We start from the raw sequence: 14545 nt of genomic DNA, 5'->3' as shown, positions 1-14545 counted from the left end.
ACTTTGTCCATTTAATGTTCTAATCACTGTAGCTGTCCTGCAGACACTACACTCGGAGAAAAAATCCTAGGCACCTCATATACCTGACTTGATGTTGTACTATTTTGAATGTAACTTTTCAGCATGTGAATAAATTGTTGTGTAAATGTTTAGCACAAATTGTTCCCCGGGAAATACTTCATTGTGATGATGCACACATCGACAACACATACGGTGCAAATCCTACTGTCACAGAGCACTTAAATCACAATCAGAAGGGCCAAAGTTCAAATCCTGATTGAGTTTGACTGACCCAATTAACCCTCAAGGGTCAATAAAATGAGGAACCATTTGGAGGAAATGGTCTGACTGGCTGAATCCTTCACTATAAATGTGGAAATTCCATCAACAGCTAACAGTGATGTGCACTGTTTAATATTGACTTCAATACAGATGCTGATTATTTTAAAGGATACTTGAGACTAAACATGTCAACGTTTAAATGCATTAAAATATGTCAACTCCCTCGTGAATATATGTATATGAACATACAGTAACACATGCTGTACTAAAGTTTGCTATGTTGTAACTATGGGCACATCACAATGAGTGCTATTTTCATAGCCGATCTGCATGCTCAGTGATTAACCCAAATCAGAGTGTATTCTGACTTTAGCAGCTTATCTAGGGGTGAATGGATATGTCATGGCACATGATATGTCAAATGTGCATGTGCACATAAGTTTGTGCATTATTGAGAAAGGTGCCTTCTATTATCAGGCAGTCGAGAAACAAATGATAATTTAAAATGCAATGGTTACCAATGATTTTTTCAATTAAAAGATACAATATATCATTCATTTAATATCAAATTGAATTGCATCCGTGTAAGAGATTTGACAATCATGATCTTTAACATTTTAATTATTTTTATTTCTCAATGTGTAAAAGAGTATTAAATAAAACAGACAGTGTTGAGTTCTAAAGCCAACAACAGAAGAGATTATAATATCCAAGGGAAAAAAAACGTGCACTCCAAAATCATTAGCAGGTGTGAATGATATGCCTGACTGCATCCACTGCATAAACCCTAGCGCACCAACGTCCCACACACACCCCGAAGTGAGGACCCACCATAGTGAGATGTGAGGGCGTGGCATCAGAAATCATGAGCCCACATCATGGTCAACTAAATTGTACCTGGCCAGGTGGTGCTGTGTAGTAAAACATCCAAAACATAATCGAAAAATTTCGAGTTCAAGTCCTTGTGATCAGTCAACCATTCTTACAATTTCTGTAGGGAGTCAATAAAACGAGCCCCCATTTCTAAGGCCAACGACAGTTGTGCTATGGAGAAACTGCTTCTAAACATATGAATACGAAGTCTGGTCCACTGGCTCAGGGAGCCAATGGTGATGAGCACATGTAAACGTTTGGACAGAAAGAAAAGGGACAAATATACTTCAGTTCTTAAAAATCATGTCCCCGCTATTTTCACAGAATAGTTATTGAATTCAAAACAGTTGGTATCCCGATGCTTAAATAGATGGCATTCATTGGATGGGAGATAAAAAGTAAACATTTTACGCTACAGATGAGCTGGTCTTTAAGATGAATGCAGGGTGCTCATTTATTAACCTTGAAGGGATAAGGCAGGTTCAAACATGACAAGTGAGCTTATGATTGGCAGCCCATTGCTCTAACAAACACAGCAAAAATGTCATTCATATTTTGTAGAAGTATTCTTATCCTTAATCCCCCAATCCTGCTTATAGATAAAGTATGGTGTCCACAGTGCCTAATCAGAGGCCCTAACAAATAAGAATAAAAATACTTTTTTTGTTAAAATTTCCTTAAACCAGAAAAATTATTACATTTAAAACTTGTGTTACAAGGAAAATGTAAGGGTCATTCGTATACTGCTTACCCAGTATGTCCTCTGTCCAACTGACCTATATAGACATTCTTACCTCCACAAATATTACCAAATGTAAAGTCTGAGGTATTCAGAGTTGTGTTACTTCAATTACTTAAATTGCAGCTTGTCAGCAAGAGGAAACAAACACGGGATAACATACACATCCAGCTATCTCTTGACAGTAATATTGTTTAACGTGGGACAGCACCACATACCATTAAGAACTAGTCACACGTGAATGCATTGAATGGAAAATACACAGGACGTATATTTGTATTTCCTTGTCCTTCTGCTGGGATATACAATATTTGACCAAAGATGAAACATGTATATATTTTCTGCACCTTGATATACTCTGTAACAAAAAGACCTGTTGCTGAAAGTTAATTGAAAAAAAAGCTAATATGTTGGTACTGAGACTAGGGTACCAACATTTTACTTTCCTATCTTTTTTTGTTCTCTAAATATTATAAAAGGAAACAATCTATTCTTGTCCCATGGAGCAAAAACTAGGGGCTTTGGTACGACTACTAAATAATAAAGTACATCATGGGACCTCCTTTGCCAGTACCAAAATATGAGAATAGGTTTTCCCCTTTTTTCCGTACAGTGCAGATTTATGAGCATGCTCCTGCTAATAACTCGTGTGCAAATAAGTAGAATTCCCTCATCAAAACACTGCACAATAGGGCCCGCTGCATCTCCGACCAGCGCCACCTAGCCAGTGAACTGGAGCACGTACGCCAAGCCCTCAAGATGAATGTATATTCAGACTACACAATCCGTAAAGCTATTACCCAAACCATTGGGAAATAACCATCTGAGGACCCAATAAAAACCATCACCTTGCCATACATAGCAGGGGTTACCAAAAATATTTCCAAAATCTTAAACACAAGATCCAGGTCCGATTCAATACAGTACACAAAATCCGTGATTTGATCCCATCTGTGAAGGATGTCATTCCTGACATGCAATACCCTAGTGTCTACAAACTAAGTTGTGTCTGCGGCAGCAGTTACATCGGGGAAACGAAACGACATGTCTCGGACCGTGTTCGCGAACACAAGGCAGATTTGAAACACGGCAGAACGTGGCGGATTATTGTTATAACAGTGGGCTCGCACGATATTGTTTTTTCCGAGACGAAGTTACTCTGAAAACCTTCGGGCTACCATTAAAGATTTGTCCATGAAGCCATCCAGATATATAAACAGAGAGAATTTCAACCGAGAAGATGGGTATAAGCTGAGCAATAATTGGAAGGATGTTATTAACCAAGCAAAGTCGTAACTTGCTGTGGTGTTTCCAGCCTTCCTGCCATTTGGCTGTTATCTCATACTCTCCGAGTTGCATTGCCCTGTTAGGTGCTTCTGCATTAACGGGCTGGGGTCTCACTTACATGGCCACCTCTGCTCCCTTAGCCTCGATGCATCGATGGTTCTGGCTGTGTGTCTCACTGGCGCGACCACCGTTGCGGTGGTTCTCTTGCATTGACGCACTTTCCTCTCACAGCGCAGTTGGCAGCGCCGCGGCTTGTGTTACACATAGACATGACATTAACTTGCTAATGTCCCTAATCTCTCTACCTAATCCCTCCCATCAACATAGTGCTAATCTCCCATTAACACTGCTGCTGTGCACATGTGTGGAGACGATACTCTTATGTGGCGACGGAAGCTCATTTCATGTTAATCTATCTCCCTAATCTCTCTCTCCCTAATCTCCCCCATTAACACAACTGACGTGCTTGCGTGCAAGGATGGAATTCCTTTCCAGTTCGGACCCTGCCTGCTTGCCCTTGGCCAACAAAAATAACCTCTTTTTGTAACAGCTCTCTCTCTCTGTTCTTCCTGGTTCAGCACTTCCACTGCTGGATATTTTTTTCTCTGCCTGAGGACCACTTGTGGTGCGATCGAAACGTCGTGATATATTATTTTTTATTGAATTTTTCTACCTATGTGACTTTACCGAAAAATCTAAGAGTATGAATCCTTGCAGTCACGAAAGCTTCAAATCTAGAATTCAATAACTATTCTGTGAAAATAGCGGGAGAATTCTTTTTAAGAACGGAAGTATATTTGTCCCTTTTCTTTCTGTCCAAACGTTTACATGTGCTCATCACCATTGTCTCCCTGAGCCAGTGGACCAGACTTCGTATTCCTATGTTCAGAACCAGTTTCTCTATAGCACAACTGCCGGTTGGCCTTAGAAATGGGGGCTCGTTTCATTGACTCCCTACAGAAATTTTAGGAATGGTTGACCGATCACAAGGACTTTAACTCGAAAAAGAGAACAAATAAGGAAAGTTGTGATGTTGAATCTGCATATAGAAAACCAAAAATAACCCTTATATATCACACAGAGCAATTAGTAATCACGAGCTTACCATTCACTGCATTGTTTATTTCCATGAAACACATTTTTTCGTGGGGCTGCTTGAATTCCAAGTCTTTAATTCTTGCAGTGGCCAGAAAACCTATGTTGATAAGCAACGAGCATTGTCTGCTGTGGGGCTCATATAGAAAATCCTGAACTTGCATTCCCCCAAGAGAAGTTTATGTTCCAAAATCAGAGCTTGAGAATTACCTGTAAGAGAATTGTCGTAAATGTGAGGAATAGGATATTTGCCATGTGCTTGAGCACACCTGTAAACCGGCACTATGAAGTTGGGGTTGGTCAATAGGAGGTGATGATTGCTATATATAGTCCCAATTAAGTAATTTGCCAGTATTTTCTTCAAATTTGGACCAAACTGTCTGTGCTGTGAAACTCCCAATGGTTGGGCCACAAAGTAGTTATAAAAAAGCACAACGGAAAATGTTCTAACCTGTCTTAGGATTTAGAAGTGGTATTCCCCTTGCACGTTAAGATTCTCTATAGGCACTCTTCGCCCCCGACACTGAATTCCCAACGAGTGGACAGCTAGATGCATGCGGCAATGTGTGAACATTTGTGTTGGGCGCCAAACAAACGCATGCAGCAACGTGAACAAATGCGATGTGCGTGAGCGTGTCTTGTTTGTGTTAAGACTCCAGTTTCCTCTCACATTCAAAAACACTCTTAAAGGAAAATGGACAAACATCTTAATGCCAAATATAGCAGTCTTGAGGCTTTGTAAGACTATCCTGGATAATTCAGATTCAGGTCTGTGCATACTAATATTTCTACATGTTTTTCAAGCACTCATATGGTGGCTTACAAAAACATGTTTCCCCACATTTTATGACAGTTCCCATAATGGCACCATCCTCTTTTACCACACCCACATTATAACATAACCGTCCTTCAGTACTAAGCGGTGATGGCGTCACCACGGTGCTTGTGCCAAGCGAGGTAGACCTTGAGGCCACGTGAAGTGTCGAAGGCCCGCTGGCAGGTCACAGAACAGACCTAGGTGGCATGGGTTGACAGATGGCTGGCACATGCACCAACTGTGCTCCCCACTGTGTTACAACTCTGCGCTTTGGCCACCCAGCACTCTGCTCGTTGTTGTGAGCGTCGCTCCTCTGCCCTCTGTTGTTGCTGGAGGGCAACTGCCGACAACTCCCCCGCAGCACGAACCTCCCACAGAGGCTGATCTTGATAATGTTGGTACCAGTCATCGGCAACTCCAATTAGCTCCACATCCTTCTGTAACACATCAGTCTATCTATTCTCTAACCCGTGCCCCGTGCCCATTTAGCCCCCTCTATCCGGCCAAACAAAAGCTGCTTGAGCATGCGTTGGCTGGGCATACAGGCTACATGACCCAGCCAAAGCAGTCTCACTTGCCGGAGCTCACCGATAGGACTGTGTCCAGCTCTTTCCAGGATCTGTGAACTCCTCACACAATGCAGTCTGGTTATACACAGGATGTATCGTAGGCAGGCTAGCCTGATTGTTTCAAACTGCCACAGATTGTTCCTTTAGAGGGTTTCACATTTCAAAAGCATAGAAAAGGGAGGGCATAACTGTGGCCATGAGGACCCGGAGCTTTGTATGAAGTGTCAGGGGGGCTAGGTAACTTTCACTCGGTGTTACGCAGCTGATAAAATGATAATTCCGATGGACTGAGTGGGAGTAAGACACCGACATCAGACCAAATCCACCACAAACCACTTTTCCCCTCTCACCAGCCTCTCACCCCGAAAACACACATTCACATACTTTCCAATGTGTTGCCATTACCCTCCTCACCATGTAACCGCAGCTCACTTTCTCACCTCCTAGTCCGAGCATATGGTTTCCCATCACCCTGCCCTCACAATCAATGTCTCACACCACATTTGATCCCTTCTAATTATTTGTATGTACAGTGCCTCGTGTATATAATAGCAAAGTCCTTTATAAATTAAATGTATTTTTTTTATTGTTATCATCTCCCTGCACTTTCTCCACAAGCCCATCTGCAGCTCAAAAATTTACCCTTCTCCCAATACCCATTCCCCTTTTTTACACTCCACCTCTGCCAACCTTCTCATTTCATTAAGCACCTCCCCTCACACCTCAATACCCCGGGCCCCATGAATGATCCCTCCCGCAATACCATAGTTATCACTTGGTTTGTCTCATCTTTTCATTAAAATATTGAACCTGAATAATCCCGTCGGATGTAAAATCCTATTTGCAAGGGTGTGTGTATCACGAAAGACATATATAGCAAACGTATATAAACAACATGACACCTTATTGGGTTGTATTGAACTCTGCTTTCGCCCATGAATTACAAGTCAAAACCAAGGTCGTGAAGTGGCTCTGAGCCGACAACACTGAGATTTCTAAATAAAATCTCAGTTTAGCCACCTGTGATTAAACCAGATTCTCTCTTTAACATGCTAATTTTCACCTGCCAGCCCTTTGATTGGTGGAAAACCAACCACCTTCGGGTTGGCTGCCCACCACTTACATTATCATTGACTGCTGACATTTGGGCTACGCTCATTTCAAACCCTTATAAACAGTTTGCCTTGGAAGCTAACCCCCCTTTTCCTGAAGACGACCGCTTGTGTTGCGATCGAAACGTCGTAGTTTCTTGTTATTTTCTTTGAACCTATCTACGTGACTTTACCGAAAGACCCAAGAATAAGCACTAATTAGTTAACCATTCAAATTCCGAAAACAAGATTTACCAGCCCTGGCTATGGCAATCAGTCAATTGCAATGTACCATGATAAATCAACCATAAATGCCTTCCATATTGAAGAAAAGACCATCACAATGATGAACACAGCAGTAAAGATCTTATTAAAACCATCCATTGTGCAGTAGTATTGCTAATAATGCAAGATGTAGTCAATGTGGTGTGTGCATATCCTTCATGACTGCAAAACTGCTTAACGATATCATTTGCAGTCAATTCATTGAATCGTTTTGAAATTATAGCTTACAGAGTGCAATTTGCATGGTCATTTATATCCTTACTGTTGAACTCCTTTTTGGCCAAAGCAAAAAAATCTTTATTATGCCAGTCATGCCAGTCTCTCATCATGGAGATCTGAAAATTTTCACGATGAAAAGTTTGTATATAATTCATCAAACGCTATTGCCCTGAAATTGGCACTCCATTCACAAATGAAGAGACAAACTCAAAAACTTTGCAGATACCATCCATGGCACCATCCATGGTGCCTGTGCTATCACCAAAACACTCCGGCCCCTCTTTGAAGCACCCCAGGTTAAGTGACCTCACTTTTCATCTCTGTCAACAAGCTGAGCTCAGCCCCAAAATAAGTGACTTTATTCCTCATTATTGTTTTAATTATTATTGCACTTGTTTGACCAGTAAGGCCTCAACAAGGTGCAGAAAAGAACTGCGGCTTATAGGTAAAGGGAAGGGAAGTCTTCTGATGTCAGCAGCAGGCACTAAGAGGCCGCCCTTCTTCTTGGTGTCCGCCCCCAGAGCTTTGTCAGCAGAAGTGTTCCCCAAATGGAATTGGGCCACAGTGGCGAGATGTTAACTACCTCGCCTAGTATACCGAAGGCCGTTTGTTCGATCCCAACATGACGCCTGTATATTTGGAGTTAGCATGTTCTCCCCGTGGTCGTGTGGATTTTTTTCTCTGGGTCTTCCGGTTTTTCCCTCCACATTTAGAAACATGCAATTATAGTATTTGGATGAAATACATTTCCACATGTTAAGCAACTTCGTTGACCTATCATTTGTGGCCAGGTCACTTCTGAAAAAGAGCTATCTAGCTCAGTGGGCCTTATCTGGTAAAATAAAAACACTTTAATAGTTTAGTTAAGATTAACATTAGACAATTGGCTGGCAGCATGGAAGCAGAGTCACATGAATTGGTATATGAACTTTGAGGAGCATCATCCGATAGTAATCTAAAATAAATATCAAAATAATACTTATTATAAATATTAAAATACCTTAATCAATAATGCTAAGATTGTATTTTTAAAAATATACTTAATTTGTAAGTCAAATCGTACCCTAATGGCTAATTTCGGGCTTAAAAGTGGCGCTGAAGTCAAAAAGTACTGAACATCTTCAATGATGTACGGAAACGGCCTCTGTGAAGATAGTGCATTGAAATAAATATCAGTCATATCAGAAAAGCTCATCAAGGTGTGCCAATGCAATCAATGCACTTAGCATGTGTTTATTCGGGTGTTTATGCAATGAATGTACTTTGAAGTCTTATCTTCCGAGAACTTCAATAGCTTAATATGCTAAAGGTTAAAACATTTGATATGTTTTCGCATACGAGCAATTTTGCACAACCACAATAAATAATAATATAGTTTAACACGTAGGCTTTCGCGACCAATATCATCCATAAGAGGTTTTTGGTTTAGATCGCGTAAAAAAATTAATATAGTGCGTAATTTCCTTGCCCGTCAATTTACATTGCAGCGCGAGCCTATAATGTCCAATTTCCACTAAAGATGCTCAAAATTTCAACATATAACAAGAACAAACACAGCGTTAAAGCCTATAAACATGACTTGATAACTAAAAATGAGAAATGTGTTCCAATCAAATAAGGTATACAAAATGTGACATTTTAAACCAAGATCAACAAAATAAATTGAAAAGGGTCAAAATGGTGCGTATTTTGATAATTAAATTCTACGTCAGAAGCTGAAGCTTGTTGAACATCATGAAAACAACGGCTTTTTTCAACAAGACTAGAAACTACTCCTGAGGACCAGCTGACAGTGTTACAATCAACCAAACCTCCTCCTTTTATAATTGCCAACAGAGTTGTTTGCATATTTCAGTTTGAAACTGTCTTTTCAATCTCTTCTAGCTCTGTTTTGTTGTGTGCTCTGACTAATGCATGTTTGTATTTATTTGCTAATATGCACAATAGATAGAACACACAGGCAATATGACCCTGAATTATTTAACACGATTTTTGGCTTTGCAAATAGGGTCATCATAATTGGCAGGTTCAATTTTCTCGTTCAAACTTTGTTTAAAATGTAACATTGTAACATGTTTAGCTTGGTTTAAAATGTAAAATTTTGTATATAAACCCTCTTTGCCTTTGAAGCTAAAATGTATAATGTATGCATGTGTTAAGAGATGTTCAATGGCATGCTCAATTAAATACAAGCGAAACTGCATTCTTTAATATTCAGCCAAATGTATATATGTTGAACTTCTTTCAAACTGTGCGTAGCCAACCATGCTAATCAGTGACTAACGAGACTACCTCGGAATGTTCTCTCAACATTCCAAGCCAAATTCGTGCAGTTTTTTTATATCATGAACCCTAACATTGAGAATATGGATCTGTAATGTTTTCCCAATACAACCCTGCATCCCCCAACATTAGTCACCTATGCCCCAAGAAGGGATTTGTAATGGTAGCATCCAAAATCTGTACAGAATATAGTATACCCTACTGAATATAAATATAGAGTTGAATACATAGATTACCTGGTAGAGGTGGCATGTTAAATCAAGAGTCATCTTTGCTAACATTATAAGTATAAACAATTAGCAAATAAAATTACGCTTTCGCAAACAGCGTGCATTATTGTTTCAGCACAGCTGTACAGCAAGAATAATTCCATGCTCAGTTGCACATTAATTCACACACTGGAATACGAAAGAAATAACACGTTAAAACATGCCAACAATAACATATCGGAGGCAGACACTGGGCCGTTGATATGGCCTCGCAGTCGCGCATTCACCAATTGTTGCAGAGGTTTGAATTCAGATGCCTCCCTGGTATTCAATGCGGGTGAATTAACCAAAAAAAAATATGCATTACCAACTGCGTGGACACAAAAAAAATCCTATGATGTCTTTTGCAAGAGTAGGAAGCCAGTCATGCTCAAAATTTGCCACTTTGAAAACTAACCCCCAAATTACTCAATTGGGATTACACACAGCAATCAACTCCTTGAAAAGTCATGAGGCCCAGTGAGGCTTTCCTGGTTATACAAGAACAATAATAATTAATCATGCAAACAGACACATTCAAGAGTCAGCCATTTGTACATATCTATATTATAACCTTATATCTTACATACTTGTTTGGATTATTAAATATCACTACATATCGAGACGAGGTTTGGGGGGGGGGGGTATAACTTATGCCGACTCTGGAATGCATCATCAACAGTTAATTAGAGAGTTAATTATATCGTGAAGAGTAATTCCCAGCTGCGCTATACGAGTTGGGTATTGTCTGCATTCTCGTAGGTTATCTTCTGGTTCTGCTGCTCTGGTTTTATACTTCACTTGCAACTGTAATAAATGCAGAAAAAAGGAAATAAAAGTGTCTCTGTAGAAACATTTCCACTGATCAGTGCTCATCTCCAATGGTAGACCATAGCTGGCGATTGAAATTTCACAATGCCATGATGAAGGCATGTAAAGTAAATAGGTAGACAAGTTCTGACTTACCACAAACATATTCCCACTTTACTGACCCAGAAGAATGACACTGTGGATGGCCGACTCGGGTTTGAACAAACAACCTATTGATCCGGTGCTCTGCTACATGACTGTTTTGTGTATATCAAGTCTTTCCAGTGATTCTAAGGAGGTCATTGGCGATGGAATGTGCACATATAATACAGCATATGCAGTGGTTGCATAAATAATTCCCATATCGTGCACAATTGCTATACACGAAATGCACACAAATCAATCACACATTTTAGGTGTTTTGTTGACCTGCCCACATCAATGTTATCCAAAAACTTGGCATTACAGTTACACAATATTTGAGGTTCCAATGCAATTACCCCTTCCAGGAAACCATTTTCTCATCTTCGTTTAAGAACAGAAAACAAAGTTTATGTTGCATTTACTATCAATACCAACACCCCCTGAGAGACAATACCACCTAGCAAAGTGCAAGTATTCTGTGCTCCCTTGTTTTGAAACAACATTAACAAAAGGCTCACTCATCTGTTTTTCATTATCTGTATAAAAACACATTAACACGTACCCATAAAGCATGGGCATAGAACAATTAACCTCAACTCTCCCATACAATCTGAGGGGTTGTCATGATTTGAGGTAACAATTCAGTTCAAGAATGGATTATTTAGATTTGTTTGCACAGCCTTGTTAATTACCACCTCAATGGTTAGATTCACTTTAAAGTAACATTTGCATATACTTAACAAAATTTTATTAACCAATTATAATTATGATTTGCATATATCATTCAATATATCAGTACATATGATTCAATATGAATTGTCAAATACTTACATTTGCCGTAAACATCTTTTCTAACAAACTTCAAAAACAGTATTTTATATTCCACATTCTAGTAGTGTAATACGAATAAGTGTCTACAATCAAGCAGTATGTGGTGGTGCACATCATTTTGGCATCCCTAAGCCAGTATTTGGACATTCCTAAAAATTGTATAGTGGGAGCCAGGTTATCCAACCACAGTTGTGACTTTCAATTTAACATTCTAATTTAATCTACTCAGGAGAGCTGTCACAATGGGGAAAGTGCAACCCAAAATAGAATTTTAACTTGGACCCTTAGATTATGAATTGAATATCACCTGGCCAAATCTAACAGAAGTATGCATGCCACAACAAGCATTTAAGACAGAAATTCTAACAAATTATTCTCCTGAACAATATGTTCATTTTGATGTCATTGGGTTTTTCAAGCTCCAGGACCAAGTCAGAAACTATTGTTGTAGTGGTTGTAGTAGAATTGTATTTACAACCCACACTGGCAATATATCAGTTGCGAGACTTGTTAACAGAGTAGCTTTCTCTACTGCATTCTCAAGAAGCTGTAGATCTGAAGGCAAGTGATAATCATGAACAACTAGTAACACGTGCAATTCCGCAAAAAGACAAAGTTCGAATGTGACTCAAGAGGTGCGGTGCCTAGCTCAGATTTCAAATTTACTCGAAGGCTCGCCAGAAAGGTGCATCTTCATCTGCTTTTTAAAAGGTGGAAGAAAACGAAATTCTTCGTATGAGAAGGCAGAGATTAGGTGTCAATGTGGCTATTGTCTTACAGGTACTGTTGAAAACAATGGAAGCTCACAGATCCTCATGTCGTCTCACCTGCACTCTGCTTGGGGGCTCGGGCCCTGGCCAGGTGACGGCTCCTCCGTGCCAGTGCTGGGGCAGGGCGGAGGGGAGGGCTCCCCTCCCTCTGCCATGGAGCCCTCCTTCACATCTGCATGACACAAAACAAGACATCAACACTGGCACAGCCAGCAGCGCTATGCTGCACATCATAAGATGGACACAGGCAAATTCTATGCAGAAACACAACATCCATTCACCATTAGTCTGCTTTATAAAGCTGCTTACACAAACGCTGCTGGAAAACACTGGTCCAGAAGACACATTGGCTGATGGTTAGACTTAAACCTGTAGTATCTTATAGCAAAGGGGACATTGTTTATTTATTACATAAGCTTCAAACGTTTTTAAATAACAATATATGTTAAACTACTGGTGTATATACTCTTTGGTTCTTTCGGTAAAGTCACGTAGGTAGAAAAATAATAGATCACGTTTCCATCGCAACACAAGCAATCGTCATCAGGTGGGACAACCACAGCAAGAAAAAAACTGCTGAAGTAGGCGAGAGATCTGCCGTGGCACGACGTTATATAGACCTCGGCAGTAGGGAGCAGAGGCGTAGCTAGGATATTTTGCGCCCGGGGACGAACTATAAAATTGGCGCCCCCCCCCCACCCGTTTAATCACATTTTTCTATTACATCGAATATGGAATGATTAAAATTAAGGAAACATTGTATTTAAAGAAGCAAATTTATAGAAATTATATTACATGGCTCACTCAGTCACTGTCGTAGACTGGTTGACATATGATAATAGTTTTTTTACCCTGTTATCTGGAAACAAAACTGACACCTTTTTTACGAGGAGTCATGTTTGCATAGACCACAATACCTGCAGTCATAATGCAAACAAAAACATAACTCTAATAATGTATGCACTGTCCTTGAAGTTGATTGGTCCACACCCGAGACAGCTTTCCTTAGAGCCTAGGTTGACAGTCTACAAAAGATAAATTTTTCTTAATTTCACTGTCGCAAACTGGTCAATCACGTAATCAAAATCTGTTTTTCCAATGTTTCTCTTTCAACACTAAGAAGAGCAAGATCGCTGAGACGATCTTGTCCCATTGAAGCACGCAAATTCGACAAAATAAGTTTCAATTTGCTGAACGACCGCTCACAGCTTGCAATTGAAACTGCTATTGTTAATACAATTTGCAGTGAAATTCGCAAATTCGGAAATATGTCGTCTCCATGAAACACAATAAACCAAGAAGATCCAAAGGAGTTTCTGGTAGAACTTCATTCCGGTTACTGAGCAGCATTTTGCAATCTCCAATTTCTGTGAAAAGTTTGTGGCCATTGATGTCGGTGTCATAGAAATTTCCAAAATCTGTGCAATTTCGACAAATTGCATCGACATCTGTGTCGGATAGAAGCGTTTTGACGTCCAGCAGAAATCCAAATTTTGTGTTCAGGTCTTTTAGTCGTAAAAACCGTGTTGACATCTCCTGTTGAAGTCGATAAAATATGCTCTTCATAACGCGCACAATTTCTTCTGCTGCTGAAAGTCCTGCATCTCTTGCCAGTTCTCCTGGCATCTTCCGACGTCGCCTAATTCTGCTGTCCACATCGATCTCCCAGGCTGTGCATCTTGTTTTGGCGTTTTCTACAGCAACTTGGCTCAAATCATCACGAAGCTTGACATTCATGCTCCAAAGAATCAAGATCAGTTGCTGCTTCCTTGAAATTCATAGTAGGATCCTGTAAGCGCTTCTGAACACGATACATTTTTCCAAGAATGACATTCCAGTAATGTAATAAAACTATGAAGTAAAAATTTAATACACATGCCTGTAACTGTTATGCATTACTTCTGGTTTCAGGCGTCATAGTTACGTCCTCCGATAATTTGTCTAGCAGCCCTACTAGTTCATCCAGTCCTTCATAGATAGCTTTAACAGCTTCTGATCGTGCACTCCAGCGTGTTTCAGGCCGTCGTAGTTTCCGCCACAAAAAAACAGGCCAGTGACTAAGGCTGTAAGACTGCGCCTGTCTGTTGTTTGGTACGTTCTTCCATGTAATATCTTAATAGGCGCGCGTACCAAAATGTAATTACGTGACATGTAGGCTGTGTGTGGCGGGATATATAAACTTTAAGGTTGAGGTGTAGATTT

The 14545-nt window shown here is 40.0% G+C and overlaps 1 protein-coding gene across 9 annotated transcripts in view; it reads right to left on the bottom strand.

The window, feature by feature from the left end:
• The window catches only part of KMT2C (lysine methyltransferase 2C), a 174231-nt gene that overhangs the window by 125184 nt on the left and 34502 nt on the right, over positions 1-14545 (bottom strand). For all 9 annotated transcript variants that reach the window (XM_078855009.1, XM_078855017.1, XM_078855026.1 and 6 more), the window contains one exon: positions 12401-12515. In XM_078855009.1, coding sequence (XP_078711135.1) covers positions 12401-12515 — 115 coding nt within the window. The remainder of the gene's footprint in view (positions 1-12400; positions 12516-14545) is intronic.

This window comes from Lampetra fluviatilis, chromosome 1 (genome assembly GCF_964198595.1).
Source record: "Lampetra fluviatilis chromosome 1, kcLamFluv1.1, whole genome shotgun sequence".
NCBI classification, from domain to species: domain Eukaryota; kingdom Metazoa; phylum Chordata; class Hyperoartia; order Petromyzontiformes; family Petromyzontidae; genus Lampetra; species Lampetra fluviatilis.
The sequence above is the reverse complement of the archived record's forward strand: the minus strand, read 5'-3'. Positions and strand labels throughout refer to the sequence as shown.